Source organism: Gopherus evgoodei, chromosome 12 (genome assembly GCF_007399415.2).
Source record: "Gopherus evgoodei ecotype Sinaloan lineage chromosome 12, rGopEvg1_v1.p, whole genome shotgun sequence".
Lineage (NCBI taxonomy): Eukaryota > Metazoa > Chordata > Testudines > Testudinidae > Gopherus > Gopherus evgoodei.
The window spans coordinates 26,718,179-26,743,780 of record NC_044333.1 but is presented as its reverse complement, the minus strand read 5'-3'; the positions used below and the strand labels follow the sequence as shown (position 1 = coordinate 26,743,780).

At 44.6% G+C, this 25,602-nt stretch overlaps 1 protein-coding gene across 2 annotated transcripts in view; it reads left to right on the top strand.

Annotated features, from left to right (window-relative positions):
• The first annotated feature begins 15,822 nt into the window (after positions 1-15,822).
• Positions 15,823-25,602, top strand: part of LOC115660653 (protein BEAN1-like) — a 110,484-nt gene continuing 100,704 nt past the window's right edge. Inside the window, exons 1-2 of one of the 2 annotated variants that reach the window (XM_030582277.1) lie at positions 15,823-15,928; positions 17,110-17,184. In XM_030582277.1, coding sequence (XP_030438137.1) covers positions 15,898-15,928; positions 17,110-17,184 — 106 coding nt within the window. In that variant the 5' untranslated portion in view covers positions 15,823-15,897. The remainder of the gene's footprint in view (positions 15,929-17,109; positions 17,185-25,602) is intronic. The other variant, XM_030582278.1, reaches the window with a different exon arrangement.

The window sequence follows — 25,602 nt, the reverse complement described above, 5'->3', positions numbered from 1 at the left end:
AAAAAACTATTATGTACATAGTTTAGTCCTATTCAGTGTCTACTCAGCGCTTCTTGGCTTGTCTCTTGTATTCATTAAATGGAGCATCTCTTGTTACTGTCCAGCAATAGTCTGTAAGCATTGATGGGCTCCATTTGCCCTGATAGCGTTTCTCCATTGTTGCAATGTCCTGGTGAAATCGCTCGCCATGCTCGTAGCTCACTGCTCCGCAGTTTGGTGGAAAAAAATCTAGATGAGAGTGCAAAAAATGTATCTTTAGTGACATGTTGCAACCAAGGCTTTTGTATGCCTTGAGGAGGTTTTCCACCAACAACCTGTAGTTGTCTGCCTTGTTGTTTCCGAGAAAATTTATTGCCACTAACTCGTAGGCTTTCCATGCCGTCTTTTCCTTGCCATGCAGTGCATGGTCAAATGCATCATCTCGAAGAAATTCACGAATCTGAGGACCAACAAAGACATCTTCCTTTATCTTAGCTTCACTTAACCTTGGAAATTATCCACTGAGGTACTTGAAAGCTGCTTGTGTTTTGTCAATGGCCTTGACAAAGTTCTTCATCAGACCCAGCTTGATGTGTAAGGGTGGTTGTGATGGAGTAGGGGCTGTCTGTGTGGGGAGTGGGAGAGCAGGGGAGGACTTTAGGGGATGGACGATGCCAGGGCCTGTAACATGAGCTAGGTAAGGGAGGGGAAAGGTCAACACCTTTGCCCAGGAAGGGGAACAAAGGAAGGGAGTGGCAGGAGGGAAGCAGTTTGAGATTGGGCTTGGGGCTGGATGGGCGGAATTCAAGGTATCCTAGTTAGGATCCAAGCACTCTGAAAGCCCAGAAGGACTCGATGGAGGGGTTCCTGACTGTGCCTGCAAGCCCTGCTGTAACCTGTGTTCCTGTTGTCCAATAAACCTTCTGTTTTACTGGCTGGCAAAGAGTCACTGTGGGTCCCAGGAAGAGGGGTGCAGGGCCGGACTCCCCCACACTCCGTGACAGTGGTAACAAAATCTTCCTTGATTCAACAAGTGGTAGATGCTGAACACTTTTCCTCCCAGGCTCCAATGATTGTCGGAGTGGCCAGTCTTTCTTGATGTAGTGGGAATCTCTTGCACGACTATCCCATTCGCAGAGAAAACAGCAGTACTTTGTGTATCCAGTCTGCAGACCAAGCAAGAGAGCAACAACCTTCAAAGCGCCACAAAGCTGCCACTGATGTTGGTCATAGTTTATGCACCTCAAAAGTTGTTTCATGTTGTCATAGGTTTCCTTCATATGGACTGCATGACCAACTGGAATTGATGGCAAAACATTGCAATTATGCATCAAAACAGCTTTAAGACTCGTCTTCGATGAATCAATGAACAGTCTCCACTTATCTGGATCGTGAACGATGTTGAGGGTTGCCATCACACTATCGATGTTGTTGCAGGCTACAAGATCACCTTCCATGAAGAAGAATGGGACAAGATCCTTTTGACGGTCACGGAACATGGAAACTCTAACATCACCTGCCAGGAGATTCCACTGCTGTAGTCTGGAGCCCAACAGCTCTGCCTTACTCTTGGGTAGTTCCAAATCCCTGACAAGGTCATTCAGTTCACCTTGTGTTATGAGGTGTGGTTCAGAGGAGGAGGATGGGAGAAAATGTGGGTCCTGTGACATTGATGGTTCAGGACCAGAAGTTTCATCCTCTTCCTCATCTGACTCAAGTGAGAATGATTCTGGTGCATCAGGAACCGGTAGTCCTTCTCCATGGGGTACTGTGCGTATAGCTGATGGAATGTTTGGATAATGCACAGTCCACTTTTTCTTCTTTGACACACCTTTCCCAACTGGAGGCACCATGCAGAAGTAACAATTGTTGGTACGATCTGTTGGCTCTCTCCAAATCATTGGCACTGCAAAAGGCATAGATTTCCTTTTCCTGTTCAACCACTGGAAAAGATTTGTTGCACAAGTGTTGCAGGATATGTGTGGGGCCCACCTCTTGTCCTGATCTCCAATTTTGCAGCCAAAATAAAGGTGATAGGCTTTCTTAACCATAGTGGTTATACTGCGCTTTTGTGATGCAAAAGTCACTTCACCGCAAACATAGCAGAAGTTATCTGCACTGTTCACACAAGTACGAGGCATCTCTGCTCACTTTGGCTAAACAGAAATGTGTCCCTTTGCAAAATCAAACACTGACAAATAAGAGAATACGACACTGTACGATTTCTAGAGCTGATATAGGGCAATTTGTTCAGCAGAGTGATGTAAGCTTCGTTATGATTGCATCATCCATGACTTCTAGGAATAACATGATGCAATTCGTATCATGTATGATGCAATACCAGCTTCAGATTGCATCATTCATTGTTTTGCCTAAAAAGCAAGTACTGTCCAAACCCAGTCATAGATTTATTCATAGATCCAGTCAAAGATGTATTTTAGTCATTTCTGGTTTAAATTGAGATCCCTTCCCTTTATAACTCACTTATCCTCCGCCATTCCCAAGTCAAGGGTCGTATATACTGACCCCAAGAGCATATCTTGAAAACTAGAGCCAATTAACAATTTTAAGCATCATTTTCATTCTCAGTGACCCAGAATTAGTAAAGTTGGACTACATTTATTTCAGAAGCATTTTGGCTGTAGAGCAGTATAATCCAGTCTTCTGAACTAATGTAAGAACAATTTCAGTATTAATTCTGTGTTTCCTTACTTCAGTTACTACTCAGAATTTGGACCCTAGTATTACTTTAAAATAGCTTTTTATTGGTATATTTAGCTGGATTATGAATTTTTTGTAAAATATATTTTTCTTCTCTGGTTCTCTGGATAACTTGAGCCTGAAGAAGATCTACATTATCTGGGAAAATATTTCTAGCAACTAATTTTTAAATCTATAAGTATATTAATTTCACATGTCCTACATGTTGGTTGAAAATTTATATATACTGATCTATACAACATTTTTAAAACCTTATCCACTCAAGAAAAACAGGTGCAGTTCTCTTATTAATAATTCTACAGTATATGTTCAAACTCAGTAGATCCTTATCATGCTGGGAATTCATGTCTCTTTAATTACATTCAAACCCATTGCCTGAAAATTGCCAACATAACAGCTGAAATGGTATTGATCACTGAAGACTATTGTCATCCTGAGATTTCTTGGAAGTGTGTTCTAGAGAACCCCAAATAAACAGTACAATTTAAAAAGCTAACATTTTGTCACAACTCTTCAGGAAATCCTGATCCATTTTACAACAGATCTCAAAATGGAAATAGATTCATTGTTCCAAGTTACTTCTGTTTAAAATATGGCATTAAAAACATGGAAAGAGAGAGGAGGGGAAAACTAAAAGGAGAACATAGCTAAAGGAAATACAGCACCCCATGCGTTCCTCCGAACACAGAACATTATCTCACAAGCATGCTATTAACTTAGCCTAAACTTTTAAAAGCCAGAAAATTCAGGTAAAATCTCAGTCTGATGCTGCTCCCATTGAAGACAACATCCTTCACACACATGGTATTCTTCTCACATGAGACAAATCCTGATCATTCTATTCACACAAGCAGACCAACTGAAGTCAATGGAACTACTCAATGAGTAAGGCAAATAGGAGTTGATTTGTGCATTGTAACATGTGGAAATTCAAGTCACCAAGGATCTGCTCCTGCTTCCATTGAAGTTGATAGCAAATATCCCAGTGACTCGAATGAGAGCAGAACTGACCCCAGTGTTTGTAAAGCAAACATTGACATGTCAGATACTATATTGCCATAGTGTTAACATTGATATCTAACAAGGTAAGCTACATGTGTGTGAAAAATGTTTACTTAGAAGAGAAGGGGCGGGGATAGTCCATCTGCTACCAAAGTATTAGGTAGTTTAAACCTGAACTAAGAGTTTAATTATCCTCCTGTATATTTGTTGCTAGCAGTTGCAAATTGGCCACATGCCATTGTAGGCAGTCTCATCATTCCACCCCTTCCATAAATCAGCGATTCTCAAACTTTTGTACTGCTGACCCCTTTCACATAACAAGCCTATGAATTAAAAACACTTTTTTATATATTTAACACCATTATAAATGCTGGAAGCAAAGTGGGATTTGGACTGGAGGCAGACAGCTCACGACTCCCCACATAATAAACTCACAACCTCCTGAGAGGTCATGACCTCCAGTTTGAGACCCCCTGCATAAACTTATCAAGCTCACTCTTGAAGCCAGTTAGGTTTTTTGCCTCCACTGCTCCTCTTAAAAGGCTATTCCATAACTTCACTCCTCTGATACAGTAACTCCTCGCTTAACGTTGTAATTATGTTCCTGAAAAATGTAATTTTAAGTGAAACGATGTTAAGCAAATCCAATTTCCCCATAAGAATTAATGTAAATGGGGGGGTTAGGTTCCAGGGAAACTTTTTTCACCAGACAAAAAACTATAAATACACACACACACACACAGTATAAGTTTTAAACGAACAATTTAATACTGTACACAGCAATGATTGTGAAGCTTGGTTAAGGTGGTGAAGTTAGAGGATGGAAGAGGGTGGGATATTTTCCAGGGAATGCCTTACTGCTACATGATGAACTAGCTTTTGGCTGAGCCCTCAAGGGTTAACCCATTGTTGTTAATGTAGCCTCACACTCTACAAGGCAGCACTAATGGAAGGAGCGGAGACAGCATGACAGACAGAGATACACACCCTGTGTGTGGGAGAGAAAGATGTGGGAGAGAAAGATGGGTCACTTGCTGGTGGATTCTCTGCAGCTTGAGGTCTTCAAACCACAATTTGAAGACTGCAATAACTCGGACATAGGTTAAGAGTTTGTTATAGAAGTGGATGGGTAGGGTTCTGTGGCCTGTTTTGTGCAGGAGGTCAGACTAGATGATCATATTGGTCCCTTCTGACTCTAAAGTCTAAAGTCTATGTGTTGACACCACATTCTAAGTACATTGCCTTTAAAAAGATCAGGAAGTTGAGACAGTAACTGCGGCCAACTCTCTCCATCCTTAGCCCTGTTGTATCTCCCCCCTGCTCTATAAGGAGAAGGGGTAAGGGGGGCAGGGGGACACCCTGACACAGCAAGCAGGAGGCTCCTGGGAGCAGCTCCAAGGCAGAGGGCAGGAGCAGCACATAGCAGTGGGAGGAGGGACAGCTGATCTGCCAGGCAGTTGACAGCCTGCTGGGCAGCTGCCACACAGGGAACTTAGGGGAGCAGGGAGCTGATGGGGGGGCTGCCAGTCTACCCAGGTTCCAAGCTCCCACCAGCTAGCTCCAACGGGCTGCTCTTCCTGCAAGCAGTGGACAAAGCACATGGCTGCCATACAACGTTATAAGGGAGCATTGTGCAACTTTAAATGAGCACGTTCCTTAATGGATCAGCAACTTAACAATGAACAATGTTAACCGGGATGACTTTAAGTGAGGAGTTACTGTAGTTATAAAGCTTTGTCTAATTGTAAGCCTAAAATGGCCAGTGTATAATCCATTTGTTCTTCTGTCCACATTGACATTTAGCTCTTCTCCCTCTCTAGTATTTAAGTTATTTCTTCCTCCCTCTAAAGGTGCTTATATAGAGCAATCATATCTCGCTCAACCTTCTTTTGGTTAGGGCTAAATAAGCCAAGCTCTTTAAGTCTCCTCTCGTGAGGTAGATTTCCTATCCCTCAGATCATCTAGTAGCCATTCTCTTTACCTAGTCCTATTTTAATTCATCTTTCTTAAACCTGGGAGACCAGAGTTGCACACAATATTCCAGATTAGGTCTCGCCTGTGCCTTGTATAATGGTACTGACACTTCCCTGTCTCTACTGGAAACACCTCATCTGATGCATGCTAGGATTGCATTAGCCTTTTTCACAGCCTAATCACACTGGCGACTCATAGTCATCCTGTGATCAATCAATACATCCAGGTCTTTTTCCTCCTGTCATTTCCAATTTATACCAACATTTCTTCTTGTTAGTCCCTCAGTGCCTGACCTTGCATGTTGCACTTTTAAATTTCATCTCATATCTATTACTTGAATTTACAAGGTCATCCAGATCATCTTGTATGATATTCCAGTCCTCTTTGTGTTGACAATACCTCCCAACTTTGTGTCATTTGCAGATTTTATTAGCATGCTCCCACTTTTTGCGCTAAGGTCAATAAGAAAAATTTTAAGTAAGACTGGCCCCAAGAACAATCCCGGAGGAACTCCACTAGTAACCTCCCTCCAGCTTGACAGTTCACCTTTCAGTATGATCCACTGGAGTCTCCCCTTTAACCAGTGCTTTATACACCTTTCAATTTTGATATTATGCCCCATCTTCTCCAATTTAACTAATAATTTGCCATGGGGAAGTGTATGACATGTATTACTGAAATCCAAGTAGATTAGATCTACTGCATTTCCTTTGTCTAAACAAACAAACAAACAAAAAAAACCCAGTCATCTTCTCAAAGAAGAAGGTCAGGTTGGTCTGGCACGATATACTTTTTGTAAAACCATGTAGTATTTTATCCCAATTACCATTCACCTCTATGTTCTCAACCGCTTTCTCTTTCAAAATTTGTTCCAAGGCTTTGCCTACATGTGCCAGTTCCTTCAATATTCTTGGATGGAAAAGGAAATCCACAAGATTCTGCAAGTTGTTCTTTCTCAAACTTGAGGTTCTGTAATTCACCCTCTGTTGACTCCAGTCATTCTGTAAACTTGTGGGCTCTTAGCATGGACTTGTTTTATCACTCCCCTCCTGTTTCTTTCCTTGAACTGAAGCCGTTTCCCACCCTGCCCCCCTATTTGGGCCTCTACTTGTTGGAGGGTCCTGTCTGAGTCCCCAGCTAGTTTGTTTGATGGATAGTTCAGCCTATATTTCCATGGTACACTGTTGAATTCGGGATTCTGTGTGGGTCCCCACAGCATGCTGCAGGGTTTGGGATTTAATTTGGGTCCCCATGATGTCCCATCAAGTCCAAAACTCTATCTGGCGTATGGTATCCTGCTGGCCTGGGACTCAGTCTGGATCAGTATGGTATCCTGTTCAGTTTTCTTTATCTGGGCGTAGGACAATTCTTCCTGCAGGCCCAAGCTTTGTTTCCTCTGACCCTCTGGCCCACATGTGACCCTGGGCTAACTCTTGTTCTAATCTGACCAATTGGTTGAGGGTTTTCCCTCATGACATGTTTGCATTGTCCAACTCTTGTTGGCACTTTCTAAGTTGATCCCTCAGTCCTCTGGAAAGGTGGCAATCTTCCTCTCCTATCCTTACTCCAGCCTCTAGCCCTCTTTTTTCCTTTCCTAGTCAGCCCTGGATCCCTCCCATCCTGGTCTGCTGTCCTAGGCTCTGGTTACACAAGGGCTGAGAAACCCACTTCGTCTCTCCCTAGATCAGAGTAGACAACCTACACCATGTGTGCCAAAGGCAGCACACAAACTGATTTTCAGTGGCACTCACACTGCCTGGGCCCTGGCCACTGGTCCGGGGGGCTCTGTATTTTAATTTAATTTTAAATGAAGCTTCTTAAACATCTTAAAAACTTTATATACTTTGCTTACAACAATAGTTTAGTTATATATTATAGACTTATAGAAAGAGACCTTCTAAAAACATTACAATGTATTACTGTCACACAAAACCTTAACTCAAAGTGAATAAATGAAGACTCAGCACATTACTTCTGAAAGGTTGCCGACCCCTGCCCTAGAGATATGGGCCAAGGCAGGCTCTTGACCACCCCAACACACAGTTGGACTCTTCAATTCCGAACCTCCACTCAAGGTCCTTCCTTCTTGAAAGCATCCCTGGGTTATCCTCTGGTGAGCACTCACCATTTACCATACTGCCCCAGCAGCTCATCTCCTTCAGCCTCAAAGCAGGCTTCAGCTTGCCTCACACCTTCCCCCACTGAGGCTGGCTGGGAGCGCCTAACCCAGCTCTGTACCCCCAACATAGAACCTTCAGGAACTACTACATGATCTGATATAGGACTTTATCCACTGAACTAGTCTCTAAGCAGAGCCACAGCATCACAGAGTCACATAATTTCTGGACCACTATCCGTGGTCATATCCCTTGTGGGAATGGTTCTACCCGAAACCTCTGTCTGTAGACCTCAGGAGTCAACTCTAATCAATCCGAGATGGCTGCCTTCAGCACCAGATAGGAGCTTACCTGCTCATAACTTACCACTCATTTAGCTGCCAGCACCTTACCCATGCAGGCTACTCAAGTCAACTCCTCCCACTCTACTGCCTTTGCCCTCTTTAAATGTTTGGCAGAAGGCTTAAGGGTCATCCTCCTGTGTGAGCCTCACTAGGCCCAGAGCCAACCAGCCCCCAGTCCTATCACCAACTGTGTTCGGATGTGGTTTGGCCTGTTTCTGTATCCACTTCTGTTTGGAGTGGATTTCTTGCCACCTCTGTTGCACAAGAAACTGGGTCTCCTGCTGTTTTTGTGTATATGCATCACCACTGATTGCATCAGCAGGGCTTGGGTCTGCTGTTGCTTCTCTGGCTGCTGCTGCATAGCAGCCACCTGCTGCTGTCATGTCACTAATAGGTGGATCTCCCCCTTATTCTAGGAGTGGGCTGGAATCTCACTTTATGTCACCAAGCTATATTTCCCTCTGGCCCCAAAGCATGTGCTGCCACACCCAGTCTTTTGCAAGGAGGTTTATTTTCTTAGGAGGTTAGCAAACAAAAAAAACAGCTTTAACTCCTTGTTTAGCATCAGGCTTCAGGGCCACCCCCTCCAAGGCCTGGTCCACACTACGCTGTTAAACTGATTTTAACAGCATTAAATCGATTTAACGCTGCACCCGTCCACACTACACTGCTCTTTATATCGATTTAAAGGGCTTTTTAAATTGATTTCTGTACTCCTACTAAAAGAGAGGAGTAACACTAAAATCGATATTACTATATCGATTTAGGGTTAGTGTGGATGCAAATCGACATTATTGGCCTCATTCTTTTACAGTAGCTACCCAGAGTGCACCGCTCCAGAAATGGACACTAGCCTCAGACCATGGATGCACACCACCGAATTAATGTGCCTAGTGTGGACGCGCACAATCGACTTTATAATATCTGTTTTATAAAATCGGTTTAAGCTAATTCAAATTTATCCTGTAGTGTAGACGTACCCCAAGGGTCTCTGGCACTCCTGCTCCTGGCAGCTTCCCAGTTTCTGTCAGCATAGCTCCCTTCCTAGAACAACAGGCACAAGGCTGCTTCCCTGAACCTCTGGCCCTCTGCTCCAGAGAGTCATCACAGGAGCTGGCTCTGCTCTAGGGTGGGTCTTTCCTCCCTAGGGCACAGCCTGGAGAATCTGTCAGTCAATCTCCTACAACTGCCTAGTGGCAGCCCGGCCCTCTTTAATTGGCAGGATTGGGTTCCCCTGGACGAGGGGCAGGAGAACTGGGCTTAGCCTATCCACAAGGACCAGCTACCCTGTGACACCATAGTCAACACGAGTTCAGCTAAACCACAGTTGCAAGACAACCCACTGCAGAAACCTTAATGCAGACAAGGCCTAAGACACACAGTTCTTAGTCAAAAATGTCTCAGTCTCTTTATCCCTATGTTGTCCTGTATTTCTGGTCCCTGCACCTGGACTTGGGAACGCCCCGTCCAAAGTCACATCTTCCCTCACTTCAAGGTGCCTTTCCTCAGTACTGAGCTGGGGTTAGTCCAGGTAGGCATGTGGGTTAATCCTGTCCCCTGCCTCCTCTTTGTTGGGCTGCTCTGAAACACAGTGGAAGTTCTCAGACAGGTACAACTTTAACCCATGCCTACTGGAGCCAGATTGTCTGGAGCTGCTCTACACCGGGAACATTCGTCCATTGTTAACCTAGCTTAGGTGCACCTGTGCTAGCTATGACAGGAATGCAAACGTAGACCAGGCTCAAAAGACAGGTAGATGACGCGATGGCAAAAATGCCTGTATATGCTACCCCTGCCGGAGATTCGCTGGTGCTAAATCAATGGTGATATTCTAGACAAGGCCTGGGATTCTCCATCCAGAGAAGTAAGTCCTATGTCCTCCCAAACAACCATGCTCACATCTGATATGGTGAAGTATTTTAGCAAAGGCCCATACTATGGCCCAACAAGTCTATAACATACATTTCATTACCACCTTTTCCGTAACAGTATGATGAGATGCAGTTTATTTAAATGTTGACTTTTAAAATGTTTAAGAGATGTCTGGAGTGTATCAGTCAGTCACTTAGAGATATGGTTAAAATATTAATTTTATCTTACCGAAAATGGACAGCCATTTCAAAATGCACCTATGAGTCACCACATTGCCACCATTCTTCAGCTTCAATTCAGCACTCAGAAACAGCAACCTAAAGGAAACTCTTAGTTGCAGAAGGTGGTAACGTGGTTGAAGATCCCTGTACTAACTGTGTGGCTTAACCACAATGAAGTCCCTGGATAGAAGAAAAATGTAAGATCATCCAGGAATAAAATGATCTGTCTTCAGCAAAGGCTTCTCACTGAATGCCCATTATTAATACAAGGAGAAATAGTCACAGCCAACGTCACCCCTTCACAATTCCATCCATAGAGAATATCATGGTGATCCTAATGCGAATGAATCTTGAGTTTTCAACAGTTAGTCAAGATCCACATTTCAAAATATTAGGAAAACACATTTCTGGCATGACTGAAGGAAAATAACATTGAGATACAATATGTAAATCACAAGGTAAAGAGCCTCTTTTGAAATACAGATGCTTCTTGTTTTGTGATATTAGCGAGATAAACTAGTCTGAATATGAACAAACCTTGGTAGCTGAAACTCAATGTTTTTGTCCTTGCACTCGCTCTCTATATGAAAACTTAGTGTTCAACTGTCATAAACAGATAGCTAAGGGTTAATGTTCTTTTACCTGTAAAGGGGTAACAACAGTAACCTGAAACACCTGACCAGAGGACCAATCAGGAAACAAGACTTTTTCAAATCTGGGTGGAGGGAAGTTTTGGGTGCGAGTTCTTTGTCTTGGGTCTGTGCCCTCTCGGCTCTGAGAGTGATTTTTCTATCTCCAGGTTTTCTAATCTTCTGTTTCCAAACTGTAAGTACAAGGATAGTAAGACAATAGGTTTATATTGTTTTCTTTTGTATTTACATGTGTGTAGTTGCTGGAATGTGTTAAATTGTATTCTTTTGGAATAAGGCTGTTTATTCACTTTTTTTCTTAAGCAATTGACCCTGTATATTGTCACCTTGATACAGAGACTATATATTATGTCCTTTTTCACTCTTTTTATATAAAACTTTCTTTTTAAGACCTGTTGGAGTTTTTCTTTAGTGGGGACTCTAGGGAATTGAGTGTGCAGCTCACCAGGGAATTGGTGGGAGGAAGAAGTCAGGGGGAAAATCTCTTTGTGTTAGATTTACTAAGCCTGACTTTGCATACCCTCTGGGTGAGGGGGAAGAGAGATTAGCTCTCTCGGTACTTGTTTCCAGGACTGGAAGCAGGGAATCTCCTAGGGTCGTCCTGGGAGGGGAGCCTGGGAGGAAGTAACAAGGGAAGGGAGTTATTTCCCTTTGTTGTAAGACTCAAGGCATCTGAGTCTGGGGGTCCCCCAGGGAAGGTTTTGGGGAGACCACAGTGAGCTAGGCACTGTATAATTCCTAGCTGGTGGCAGCAATTACCAGGTCCAAGCTGGTAACTAAGCTTGGAGGTTTTCATGCTAACACCCATATTTTGGACGCTAAGGTCCAGCTCTGGGAAGAAATGTTATGACATCAACACAGCAAACTGCTCTCTGAGTGTGATTCATTCATCTTCTGTGAGATTCTCTTTATAATTAAAAGTCGGTTTTGCCAAAACAAAAAAGAAAAAAAAATGAATTTGACTAAATATATATGTTCCCATAGTATAGCCAAGGAGATGCACATTATTGCTGATTTATTGCACCAAGTGTGCAAACAAGATTCTGACCTGAACTCAGCAGTATGTGCTGGTTTCATTCAGGTGCATGACTGACCCAGAAAAAACACACAATGGAATGTGGGAGAATGTACTGTACAATCTGCTTAATCATCAAGAGGTTAGAAGCCATAAGCAAAATCTATACCATTTAATATGTGCACAGTGTCAGTGTTACTGACTGGCAGGAAAGTTATGTGTGTGCTGTGAAAATGCTACAGTAGATTTTATTGGTTCATATTATATACTGTATGGTCTGACCTAGAAACAAAGCTGTGCTAAGTCACAGTATATGTTGCAAAATGGAAAGGGTCTTTCATAAATAGTTGTTCAGATTTTTTTTAAAAGTATTCAGCTCAATCAAGAACTATCCTAGTCAACATTTTCTATGGCTTCTCCTTCACTCAAATCTATTAATTCCTCTAAGTGATAGTGGTCTGCAGACTTGGGGAGCAGGAACTCCACAATTTCAATCCTGGTTATGACATACTGATTCCTTAGGCTTTTGAGGAGTGACTTAGATCAAACTTGGGTGCATAAACTGACACATCTAAACAACACAGCATCCACAGCTCTTATTATAGAGGGGGCCAAAGAGTTTCAGAGACAGAGCCCTGAGGCTAGACAATCTGTTTTTCAGAAGTACTTACCACTGAGCAGTTTCCCTCTGAAGTCAAGAGGAGCAGCTGCATACTCAGCACTTTAAAAAATCTGGCAGTTTATTTAAATGCCTGATGTGGACTGAGAAACCTAAATTTGTGTCTCATACTTTTGAATAATCTTGGCTAGAGTTAGCATTTTCTGCAAGATAAAGCATTAGTGCTGATGTCCTGGTTAACAGGGGTACATCACCAAAACTGGCATAAAGTCCACCTATCCAGAGTTGCTCTTGGAGTTTAAAGTGGATAAAATATTATTATTATCTTACCCTAAACTGCTGTAGAGTTTTAATGTGCACTGTTAAACTACTCATTTTTGCCCCTGAAGTAGCTATACTTGGTGAAGCAGTTCCTACATAAGGCATGTAGTTCGTGAAACATTTTGCGATCTATCTGGATGAAAGACACTGGGAGCATGCATCCCAGCCCAAGTAGATAAAATATGCATTAACGTCCACTTGAACGAATGCACTAAAAACCGCAGTGTGAACATTGTGACATGGGCTAGCAACCTGAGTTTGGAACTGGGGGTCAGGCAAGCTTGTATTTGGGTGGCTAACTTGTGCTGCAATGTCCACAGTGCTTGAACAGAGTTAGTGTTTGCCTCTGAGACACACTCCGAGCTCGAGTGTAGACATACCTTTTATGAGCACAAGTCATAATTTGTACCTGTTCTACCAAGACAGGATGCAAATCTCTAGACAGCATAGACTGAGGAAGATGTTACAAGTTAGCAACTGACTTTTCAGGGGTGAATTTTAGGATGGGGGTATTTGTTGATAATATTATGTAAGTGTATTACAATAACTCTTAGAGGCCCCATTGTGTTAGGCACTGTATAAACACAATACAGAAGAGACAGGATTGTTTTCGGGGGCCCTGTCCTCTGTGGTGCTGACAGCCCTCACCCACCTACGGAAATCAGTGAGTTGAAGCTCTTCAGCATCTCACAGCCAGTATTTCTGGGAACTACACAAAATGTACAGTGTCACCAGGACAAGTCACCAATGATAGAGAACGAAATATACTTCCAAAGGCCATGAGACAAACTGAAGTTCAACAAAGCTTAATAAATCATTGGCTACTTAGGTAAAAAGAAACCTAGAGCAGCAGCAAGCTGCCCATCTGGTAAACAAATCTCAAAATTCCCAAATTGGGACCGTTTGCAAACTTCATGACAATCCTAAGAACATCATCATGGAATCAATGAGAAATTCAGATAGCTCAAGCACTGGGCCTAAAGAAGTTGTTGAAATATCAGGGAAGTTGTTCACAGAACCACAGAACTAGTCAAAAGTGTGGGAGGAGGTGGAAGGCATCATTCAGGGTTAGGTAACTTAGTCAACTCTCATTGCTGCTTGCTCGCATGAATAGAGAGCTCAATAAGTATCACATTACAGCAAAAATTGTTTGCAGGCTTGGGTATGTACACAGGTTAACAGGAAACAGAATTACTAAAGCAGATGTGTTTACTACAGTATATATTTTAGAACTTATTACTTTAAATGTCTCTTGTATTGGGGCTTCCTTGCTTGCCCTGGGAGACTTTTCTATGATCCAATAGACAGGACCGGCTTTAGGAAGTGTGGAGCCCGATTTGAATACCCGGCGGGGATCCGGGTCTTCAGCAGCATTTCGACAGTGGGTCCTTCACTCGCTGCAGGTCTTCCATGGCACTGAAGGGCCTGCCACGGAAATGCTGCCGAAGACCCGGAGCGAGTGAAGGACCCACCACCGAAGTGCAGCCGAAGACCGGACTTCCACTCTTCTTTAGGGCACAGGGACCTCTTAGGCGCGGACGCGGGGCCCTCTTAGGCACACGGCTCAATTCGGGGGAATCAGCCTAAAGCCGGCCCTGCAATAGATCTCACCTTTAGAAAGTGTTTTGTTTTTTGCTGATATTCAGCCTAAATTTGTTCTTTCTTAATTTAATCCAGTTATTCTCATAATCCCTTGCACCACCCAAACAATTCCGTTCCCTCCTTGGTGTTTACTTATTTCCACAGTTGTACCCCTTTAAGCTGATTTTTAGTCAATAATAAATAAAGTAGGGCCAGTGTCTACGTCTATATTTATACAGCACCTATCAGAGTGGACCCTGCTTGGATTCATAACTGTTCAGGTTTCCAGGTTGTAATAAGAACAGAAGAATGGCCATATTAAGTCAGACCAAAGGTCCATCTAGCCCAGTATTCTGACAGCAGACAGTGCCAGAGGCTTCAGAGGGAATTAACAGAACAGAGCAATAATCAAGTGATCCATCCTGTGTTGTCCAGTCCCAGCTTCTGGCAGTGGTGGTTTAGGGACACCTGGAACATGGGGTTGCACCCCTGACTATCTTGGGTAACAGCTATTAATGGATCTATCCTCCATTTATCTAGTTCTTTTTTTAACCTAGTTATACCTTTGGCTTTCACAAATTACATCCCCTGGCAACGATTTCCACAGGATGACCGTGCGTTCAACACCTTATCAGAGCAAGAAAATCATGGAATATTTCCAAACAAAGCAGAACCTTTTCAACCCTCTCTTCATACCCCCTCCCCGAAAGTGACAGTGAGAGCAGGAGGAGAGGAAAAGGGGAAACATGGAGAGCGAAGTGATGTGTTGTCCCCTCCCCCAAAAAATGTTCTCCGCAATCCCTAGCCCAAGGCTGGATTTCATGGGGGGGGGAGGGAACAGAAAGCAAGAACTGGTGCCGGAGGAAGCTATTTGGAGATATCCAAAATCATGGAGCCAAACTCTGAGCGGCGCAGCACCCACGGTGCCTTTGAGGATTAGCTGGAGGATGCTCAGCGCAGAGCCAGGGTGCCGGACCAGCCCTTCGCTGTTACACGCCCCGCCTGGCGCTGGGCAAGTCACCGCGGCACTCCGCCTCCGGTACCGTGCGACAGTCCCAGAGGACGAGCGCTGCGCGGGGTGATCCGGCCGCCCCCGGGGGCCCCGCTCCGCGCAGCGGCTGCTCTAGCCCTCGCGGTGCGGGATCCCGGGCTCCGCGGGCAGGCGGCGAGCACCAGCCCCCGCGCGTGGCTGGCACCGCCCCCTTCCCCCGCGCGCCGGGAGGGGGGGTGACAGCGATGGCCCCCGGCCATTGGGAGGGACCCGCCGCCGCCTGCCGGCCCCTGCCGGGCTGAGGTCACTCGCCGCCCCCCGCCATCCCGCAGACTCCATGGGCGCCTGGTCCTTGCTGGGCCGCCCGCTGCGGCTCCTGCCCGCCCGACCGGAGAAGGCGGCGGGCAGCGTCAGCGCCTGGGAGCCGCGCTCGCCTCCTCCCCGCCGCCCATGAGCCGCCTGGGAGCCCCGCCAGCTGTCGCCGAGGCGCATGGAGAGCGCGGCCGCCTGTGCGTGCTCGGGTAAGGGATGGGGGGCGCTGTGCCCTGGGGCTGCCCCTCGCCCTCCACGGGAGTCACCGCCCTGCAGAGGCATCGCCACCCCCGGGGGGAAACCCACTCTCCGCGCAGCCCCGGCCCTGCCTAGGCACAGCGCGTGCGGCAGCTCAGAGCCCCAGGGCGGGCAGGGCTAGGTAAGGCTGGGGCGTTCTTCGGCCAGCAGCGGGGAGGGAGCAATAAGCGCCGCGCTGTGCGGCGTCGGTGGCTCCCTCCAGCCCCGCATCCATCATTAGGGTACAGCATCAGCGTGGAGGTTTGATGGGGGAACTTTCAGCTCTGTCAGACACTCATCTCCTCGCCACCCCCCCCCCCAAAGTGTTAAACAGAGGGGCCCTGCTCCGTTTATTGAAGGGGCCATATGCCTTTAACAAGAAATGCAGAGTAGGGTCTTTCTCTCTTACGGGTTAAGGGAGCAAGATTAGAAATATTTCTGTGCTAGTTATAAAATAGTTTGAGAGGGCTAGCAGTCGAGTATAGAGGGAGGGAGATACTTAACTCCTTGTGCATATTAAACTATATATTTTTTTTTAAATCTAATAATGCTTGTTTTCTATGTAATATAGAGAAACTGAATTGTCTTCTTAAGAAAAGATCTTCTATGATTTAGGTTACTTTGTGTGTGTATTTTGCTGCCTATATAGTGTACACGTGTATTTTATTTAAATTTAAATATTTAAAGTAGTTTAATATTTAAAATAAATAGTGAGAAATTTTGTATACATTCCAGGATACATTTTACTATTCCAGCCCTACTTTGGCACACAGCTAGTTTATGTAAGCAAGTTAGGAAAGCATTATTTTGCTTTGCCAGGGTAGGTGCCCATTTCAGTAATTGACTAAATGCTTAACAATAATAATTAGCCTATTTGCATGACAGTGTTGTCTAAACATGGCTTTTTGGAATCCTTAATGCACTGAAGTCTTGTATAATAGCACTTCCTAAAACAGACTGATTCCTAGGAAATTCGAAGCAACAACTCATTTTATTTACACATTCAAACTGCATCTGTTGTGGATTCACAATCTGAAATATACAGCTCTGTCCCAAGAGAGTGGGTGCACTTTAGCAACAACTTGTGTCATCAAATGACATCTGGCTCTGAGACAAAACTGCTATTAAGGACTCTTTTTATTTCCCTCCTTAGTTCTTTTCTTACATCTTCCTCTCATCTCTGGAAGCTCCATCCACATTGGAATAGGCAGCAATTATTCCAATCTCTGTAAGTAATCTTTTTTTAAAAAACTGCTTTCATGGCATGCTCAGTCATGTACAGTTGTACAAATATTATATTTAAAGTCTTCTAGAAGATAAGGTATCAATCCATTAAAGAGCAAATAGCTTTCTGCCTAAGAAAACAATTGTGTTAACAGAACTGTGCCATTATTTAAAGGTCTCATTTATTTAAAGGTCAAATCCTGCAATCCTTACTCAGGCAAAAAACTCATTGAAGTCAGGGAGATTTGCCTGAGAACAAAGCCTGTAAGATTGTTACTTTTAAAGTCTCGAATTCTTTAGCTATATTTGCCTTCTTTCCTGCTATTTAAAATGTCTTCAGCCACAACAAAACATAAGCCCTTTCCTGACAAAACTGATTTGCAATCTGGCTAGGCGGACATTAAGCTGCCTGTGGTTTCAGAAATTCCACACCATTTTTGACAGTTACTGTCAGAAGAGAAGTGTCTACAAAATGACAATTTAAAATTTTTTATTTTTATTTTATGGATAGTCATTGCATGAAAAATCTTAATAGGGAGTATTAACTTTAAGGCCCTAAATCTAGCATGGGAATCCAGATGGATGTAGAAATCCATGCTAACAGGTTCTGATGCTGGATCAGGACCCTACTAAGCAAAGAAAAGTGAAGACAAAGACATATGAAGGATGACAGACATTTTTTCCCCACAGAGAAAGTATTGCTGAAATAATGTAAATAGATTAACTTCCATAACAAACACAAGAACTGGACCGTCATCATGGTAAGAATAATTCAGTTTAGGTCTGAAGTTTGAGAGACGGACAATGGGCAAATTCTGCTTTCAGTTATATAGTCAGTGGAACTACTCCACATTTAGGGCCTGGAAAACTATGAACCTTACAGCATGCTACCCTGAACAGTGAGCTCAGTGGGACTACAGTAAGAAAAGTTGTTCTTGTTAATGTTTGCAGGATTGGGCCCTGCTGCAGCAGAGCAGAATTTGACTCATAAAGCTGATTACTTGGCAAATTTAAAGAGATCAAAGTCACTGAATTTCAGAGTTTAAGTATTTGCTGTAACTTCAGTTTGGCTTTGAACCTGAACTCCTAGCAAAAACATGCCAGGCTAGGGCTGTAAAGCAAATTCAAGAGCAGCAGATATTGACTGAACATTGCTGATGATATTGTTAACCACCATCACCCAAACAATATCATATTTTTTTTTAAAAAGGGGAAGGGCTTCCAACAGTGGCCTTCCAAAAGATATGGACAACTCTAAAAGCTCACCTTATTAAAGCTACTAAATGGCTGCTTAAGAAAACAGAACTGATGATTAAAAAACCTTCCAATGTCATGGGAAACCTGTGGCCATAAGAAACGTTATAACATGTTCTTGCTTCAGTGTTTAGCCATTTTCTAATGAACTGTTTAGCCATTTTCTAATGAATTTTTGCATTCAGCTAACTGTGCATGATATTCACAGTTCAAGTACATAGCACTAGTCTACCTATATGATCCAGATCTGTTAAACCTTTGGGGTCCCTGTCATAATGCACACTTTCCATCCATTCTTCCTCCCCACATTCCTTGATATTCTCCCCCTCAAAGTAGTTTCTTCATCCCAGTTCTCCTCCAGAGATTTTTTCCTACTCCCTCCCCTAGCAGGATTCCTTCATGTTCCCCTCCCTGGTCCCTCCAAACTCCATTTCCATCACTCCAGAAGAAATATGTAGTTGTCTGCGTTTTACTGCATTAGATCCCTGCATACTGGTAGGCCTTGATCCCAGAGTTACAGCAAAAAGTGTTACAGCAGTGTAAAAGGAATTACATTTCCTGGCCATGCAAACCAGAGAAGCCCATTCCGTAATGACTATTGAAATTCATGCTTGAGATAAACCACACATGTGCAGTGCACCATTTTCTAATGACACTGAGGATAAAATCCTAGTCAAGAGAGATTTAAAAATAGCTTTTGAATAGAACTTCATACTTGTGAAATTTGCCAGACTGGCAGCCCTGGAGACAGAGGTCCTCTGTATATCCATATAGCAAGTATAGCACAGATAGTGACAATGCAGGTTTCTTCCCCATTCTCCTGTCAACCCCTTGCATTAGGCAGTTGTTGACTGGTGTACAAAAGAGCTTGTGAGTACCTTGTGCGCCCGTGGAATCTAGGCTAGCAGAGGGTCCTAGTGCAGTTATGCTGATGCAGTCAGCATATTTTAGAGCAGCCCTGGTGCTATTCTGTCTTTAAGCCAACTTTTCCCCTCCCACCTTTGCACAAAGGATCATGTACGGAGCAGAGTTCAGCCAGACTCTACGCCTTGGTAATTGCTTTTAATTAGGATAATGCTTGTAATGAGAATTGTAAAACTCTTCTGTACCTAACTTGTGTAATTAGAGATGGCCAAACCAGAAATTCAGACTATGGCCAGTCTAATGTTTCTGCATAATGCAAGCTCCACAGGGTTGCTACTCACCCTCCTGAGCAGGTGGGTCAGAGAGACTAGAGTCTTGCCTCCACCTCCTAACAAAATATTGATGACAGTTTTGTGCATGTAAGAAAAATATTGGATTTATCATAGCCAAAAACTTTCACTGGGGAAGTTCTCAGGTCCAGGATGCAATCTCTGGTCAAAATCAGAACAGGAGAGCCAGCCCCTGACCTCCAGCTTGGTGGTCAAGAGCTCGGAGATTAGATAAAATTCAGGAGTATGACTAGGTGAAGCATTTGACTTGAATTGTACATTAACAGGGCTGATAGAAAGCCTTCCATAAAAAACAGTCTAAAACCTATTTTTCTGTCAAATGAAAGTTTTTCCACAAAGTGTTTGGTTTCTGCCCAAAGTTTCAAGTTTTCAATTAAAAAGTTTGCCATCTGAAAAGAAGTTTAACTTTTTATTGAAAACCAAAAGCTTTTCTATTGAAGACAGATGGAAATGAGGGGAGACATTTAAACCAGTTCTACAAATAACTTTAAATAGTTTTCAGTTCAGTCTGCAGTCATGAACTTCAGCCCTATTCTCTTGATAGTTCGGTGAACATGGCCCAAAGTTGTTCACATAGCTAGGCAAGCAGGACACGGTCTTCAAGCTCGCTTTCCTCCCCTCAAGTCACTGCCTTTTTCACTTCCAGGTGATCCCCTCTGAAGAAATAATTTAAAAGCAGGCAGAGATACATGTGCAGTTGTATACCTAGTTTGCAGATGCAATTATTCAGCTTATGAACACAAGTCAAAAGGCCAAAGTGACAGGTGTTAATCAGGATAACTGCATGCATGTGGACAGGCCTGATTAAAAAAAATTCTTTGATTGCCTCATCTTGAACTTTGCAGGTTTTGAAAACTTGCCCTTAAAAGAATTAGCTTCAAAAACATGAAGGAACACATTCAGAAATTCTGTGGCTTTGTCCCAGGGTGCATGAAGATGAAGCCAGCAAAGGGCAGGGCCGTTAAAAAACAAAAACAAACACACACCACTACTGAGAAAATTCTGCAGAATATCCTGCCGCTAATCCTACATATCCTTGAATAGACATTCAGGAGACCATTGCCTCAGTGCTCCACTTGAGTCCCCACATACACCGAGCAATAGCACAGCTGGCTTCAGGCTGTGTTGTCATTGACTACAGGGCTGCCAGCTGTGCTCTGTGACTCCATGAAGAGCATGAAGGTTGAATAAGCATTAACTCATGAACAACCAAATCCTTATCAAGCAAATAAAATAGTCACTCTTGCAGCCACGACCGCAGGCTCAGCTTCTGCTCCTAGTGACAAATCCTGCTTCTTCCCATCCCTCCAGCCTCTGTGGGCCCTCCTCTATAGTAAAAGTGATGCAGTCACCCTGCCCAGGAATCAAGGAGCCTGACAGAAGCCTGACAAGCACAGGACTTCCTGTGCTCCAGCTCAAAGAGTAACTTGGAGATATACCTGAGTGGGGCCTGTGGCTCAGTGGTTTCATGGATCCAGTAGCAAATGTTTACTACTTAAGCAGTCGGAGGAAGAGCAGAGGTTGCTGCCAACTCCCTGTATTCTTATCTCAGTGCACAATGGATGGTGGAAATGCATAGGTGATTGAATCACCAAACAGATCCACCAGTATCAGCGATTTCCAGCCTCTATCCATCCAAGGAGCCCTATGGAATTGTGTTGCCAGGGGGACCAGGCCACCTGTATATGTTCCCCAAATCCTGCCCCAGTCTCCATGCAAAGCAAAGCCACCCCACTGCCACCACAGCAGAAATCATGTACGTTCACAGAAGTGAGGAGGAATGCAGGTTTTGCCATACCTGAGCTGCAATAACTAATCTGCAGTGGATGGGGTCACTCAGAGCAACTGCTCCCTATGCTCCTCGATTGAAACGCCTTTTTACAGGTGGATGTTTTGCAAAAGACTTGAGACAGCTACACAACGAAAGGGATTTTGTACCTTTCCTGCTCACATACTACCCTGCACCTCTCTACAGTTTGTTTCCCCCTTGCCATACTGCATGTTATAAGGGTGCATATGGCAGAGGCCTTCCTGACTTGTGAAATAAAGACATCCTTTTAGGGATAAAGGAGCAGAGACCATGTTTATCCTTTGCCTTAGTAGACAAAGGAACCAAGTGATTTCATCTCTGTGACAGATCCTGAGCAGCCCGGCCAGTCAAAGCTAGAAAGGAGACTGTGGGTGAGAGAAACCATCTTGAACAAAGACTGCATCTTGCTAGATTGTTTGTCTTTTATCTATTTGATTGTAACCATTTCTACCTTTATTCCTGCTAATTGGTATCACTTACCCATGTCTTTTGTTAATCAACTTGTTATAAATCAACTCAGTGCTGTGTTTAAAGAGAAGTATGTGTTTGCCTCAGCTAAAGAGTCAGTAAATTACAGCTTAAATTTAAGAGGGCAATGAATTTAATATCTTTGTGAATGATCAGTGACAGGAACTGTGCATTGCAGAGGAACAGTTGAGAAACTGAGCCTGGAATTCACTGATTTTTCACCTGCGAGGTCAGGTATGGGTCAGGAGAGCCTTAAGGAGTTTGCTGGTGAGGATGCTACACTGGGGTTGCCAGGAGCCAACAGTTTGATCTCTAGCTAGGTTCGCTCTTGCTGAGGCAGAGGGGTAGTAGTGGCTCACAGCTTTGGTTGTCCCCAGCAACATGTTCCATGCCCAAAGAAGAGATCCTTATAATGCATCCACTATTTTGGGGAGTGGGCAGGGCTTTTTCCCTGTCTCTGTCATCTATTTCCTATTTCATGGAAGGGAGGGACTGGAACTGTTCTCTGTAAGGGATGTGTAAAAAGCCTCATGCCCACTCCCTTTGTGGGACCACAGAAAGGCTTCTCTCAACTGGCCCTTTGCTTTGGGAAGAGCAGAAGTTGCTCACTTCCTCTCCCCTGGGAGCAAAGCACTCTGAAGAGGGATAGGGAAAAGGTGGGGGTCATTCCCCTCTCCTCACATGCAAATCCACAGACCTTGGCCAGCACACTTGGAACAATCTGCACCATCCTGTTGCTGATACAGAGAACACATGGAACATACCTGGGGAGGATGCAGGCATGCTCTCTCCAGCCTTCCTCCTGGGCAGGGTACCAATGGTGATTGTTGCAGTGCCCCCCTCCCTCCAGGCTCCAGTGTTTTGACAGAATGGTTGCATCCCCAGAGTGCTTGTAATCCAAGTGCAGTCAAACATGTCCTTCACCCACTATTGAGAAGTTAGAGGCCTTCCCTATATATACACCATTTGTTTGCTTTCCTATTATTTTCATTTCAGCCACTATTGGGTTAATGTCTCCTGAAATCAGGGTTCCCTTTTCCAGCTATTGTCCTCCTGCCTGCAGACTCTTAGTTTTCCTAGAATCTCCTGACTGTTTCTAGCCTATATTTCAGTCTGGATTGCCGGTGTTATAAGAGCAAGATGTTATATTTTTCCAGGGGCCAGGAAACTCCAGGCACAGAGTAGACTGTACAGAAATGCAGATTTTCCCTGACCTGCAGGTTTGGAAGAGATTGCATTTCCAGCCCATCCACTTAATTCTGTCAGAGATGCTGGCACATGTATGCTGCATAGTTAAGTGGGGGAGGGGAACCGGGGAGGAGAAGGTTCCAGAATACAGGACAAAGCAGCATGGAATCAGGATAAACCTAGGGAGGGCAATTTTCCCTCCATCATGGTCAGTGTAGGGAGTTTTTGCTCCTTATTTTTCCCCCTTGTAGTTTCTCTGTAACATTTCCTTTCAACTTCATTGGGCTTCTTACACTTCACCATCTATTTTTTTTTCTTGTAATTATATTGCTAACATGGATGTAAATAGTGGGGAAGAGGATGGGAACATCTCTGCTGAAGACTGACATCCTCTCATACTGTACCTCTCTTTGTTTGCCAGAAGTCCCACACTGAGGCCTGTTGGCATGCTGCTCCTTCCCCTCTGGTTTCTCAGTGAATATAGTTCCAAGGTTGGTGTGAATCCTAGCACCTTTGATGAAGTGCCCCACTAGCCTCACAGACTATATGTGACAAATGCTGTAAAACTACTTATTTGTGTTTCTGCACAGGATTTTCAAAATAGCTGGATTGTTAGCTGTGCTTGGAGAGTTATGAAAGGGTGGGAGATTTGGTTCAGATAAGTACTCTAAAACTGGGATGCTTATCTCAGTGTCTTGAGTCTGCCAAATTCATCGTAAGAGCAAGCTTTCTTGCAATTGCTCCAGTCAGACCAAAAACGCTAGAAAAGCATTTGTGTTGCCTTGCACTGCTGGCCCCACACAGAACCAATAAGTGCAGAGATTTTGCATTTTTTGGCACGTTATGCTTTAGGAAGTCAGACTTTTTACAACCTACACAGCACCTCCCTAGGCTTCCACTTTGATTTATTTTCAAAGGGGAACTTTGCTTCTTATTTTTCAATTCTGAATGAGCTATGCCCACCACTTAGATGGCAGACAACCTCCAGAGCTAAAACCTTGGAGTCTTCACAGCTTCAGCTATAGGCCTAGGCTGTTAATGAAGAGCTGCAATAAACTTCTAATTTCTGTGAATTTGGAACAGAGGTGAACACATGACACACTGACTATAGGGTTACATTAAACACTTGACATTTAGTGCCCAATCCTAAAGCACTTAAGGCTAAAAAAAACATCTCATTGAGCTTTGCTTCAGGATTGGGTCCTTCAGTCTTCAGCTTTAGACCTACGTACAGTTTGATAGCGGGCCTTCATTGTGATTTACTATTTGGATTGCAGTAGCAGCCAAAGCTGCCTCCCTCCCAAGCAGGATCATGCCCCATTGCACTAGCTCAGGAGTCAGCAACCTCTGGCACGCAGCTTGCTAGGATAAGCACTCTGGCGGGCCAGGCCAGTTTGATTACCTGCCGTGTCCGCAGGTTCGGCCACTCGCGGCTCCCACTAGCCGTGGTTCGCCATCCCAGGCCAATGGGGGCGGCGGGAAGTGGCACGGGCCCAGGGCCGGCGCTACCATTTAGGCAGCCTAGGCAATCGCCTAGGTCGCCAGGATTATTCAGGGGGTGGCATTTTGCTGGGGGGTGGTGGCAGCGGCTCCAGTGGAGCTGCCGCAGTGGTGCCTGCGGAGGGTCTGCTGGTCCGCGGCCCTGGTGGAGCTGCCGCAGTCGTGCCTGTGGACGGTCGGCTCCTCACGCGGCTCCAGTGGACCTCCCGCAGGCACGACTGTGGCAGCTCCACCGGAGCCGCGGACCAGCAGACCCTCCACAGGCACCACTGCGGCAGTTCCACCGGAGCCGCGGGACCAGTGCATGGGGTGGCGAAATTGCCCTGCGCCTAAGGCGCTCAAACCCCTAGCGCCGGTCCTGCACGGGCCGAGGGATGTGTTTCCTGCTGCTTCCCACCGCCCCCATTGGCCTGGGATGGCGAACCACAGCCAGTGGGAGCCGCGATTGGCCGAACCTGCAGACACGGCAGGTAACCAAACTGGCCTGGCCTGCCAGGGTGCTTACCCTCATGAGCCATGTGCCAAAAGTTGCTGACCCTTGTACTAGCTGCCGTACAAACAGATAGTTAGAGATCATTTAAGACATCCCAAATAGGAGAAGAAAGTTCATTTAAAAAAGAAAAATCATTGCACAGAAATCCCAACCCTTGCTCCCTTTAGAGGCAGGGATTAGAGACCAAGGAGAAAGCACCAGGACTTTAGATTTACAAACCCATCCCATCCCCATGGATCCTAGAGCATCAGCACAGAATGCTTTCCTCTCCCTGCCCTGCCCTTTATCCTTCCTTCCACAGGCAGCATGGTCAGGCCTGTTGCCATGGACTCTATTCTGCAACTGAAAGCTGAACCCCCTGCAGTACAGGTGAGCAATAGAATTAACTTCCATCAGTCTATCATAGACATTGCTAGGGCATCCATCACCATAGCATCTAGTCACCAGATGCAGTAGTTAGTCATATTTGTCTAAAGTGGCATCCAGACTGACCTA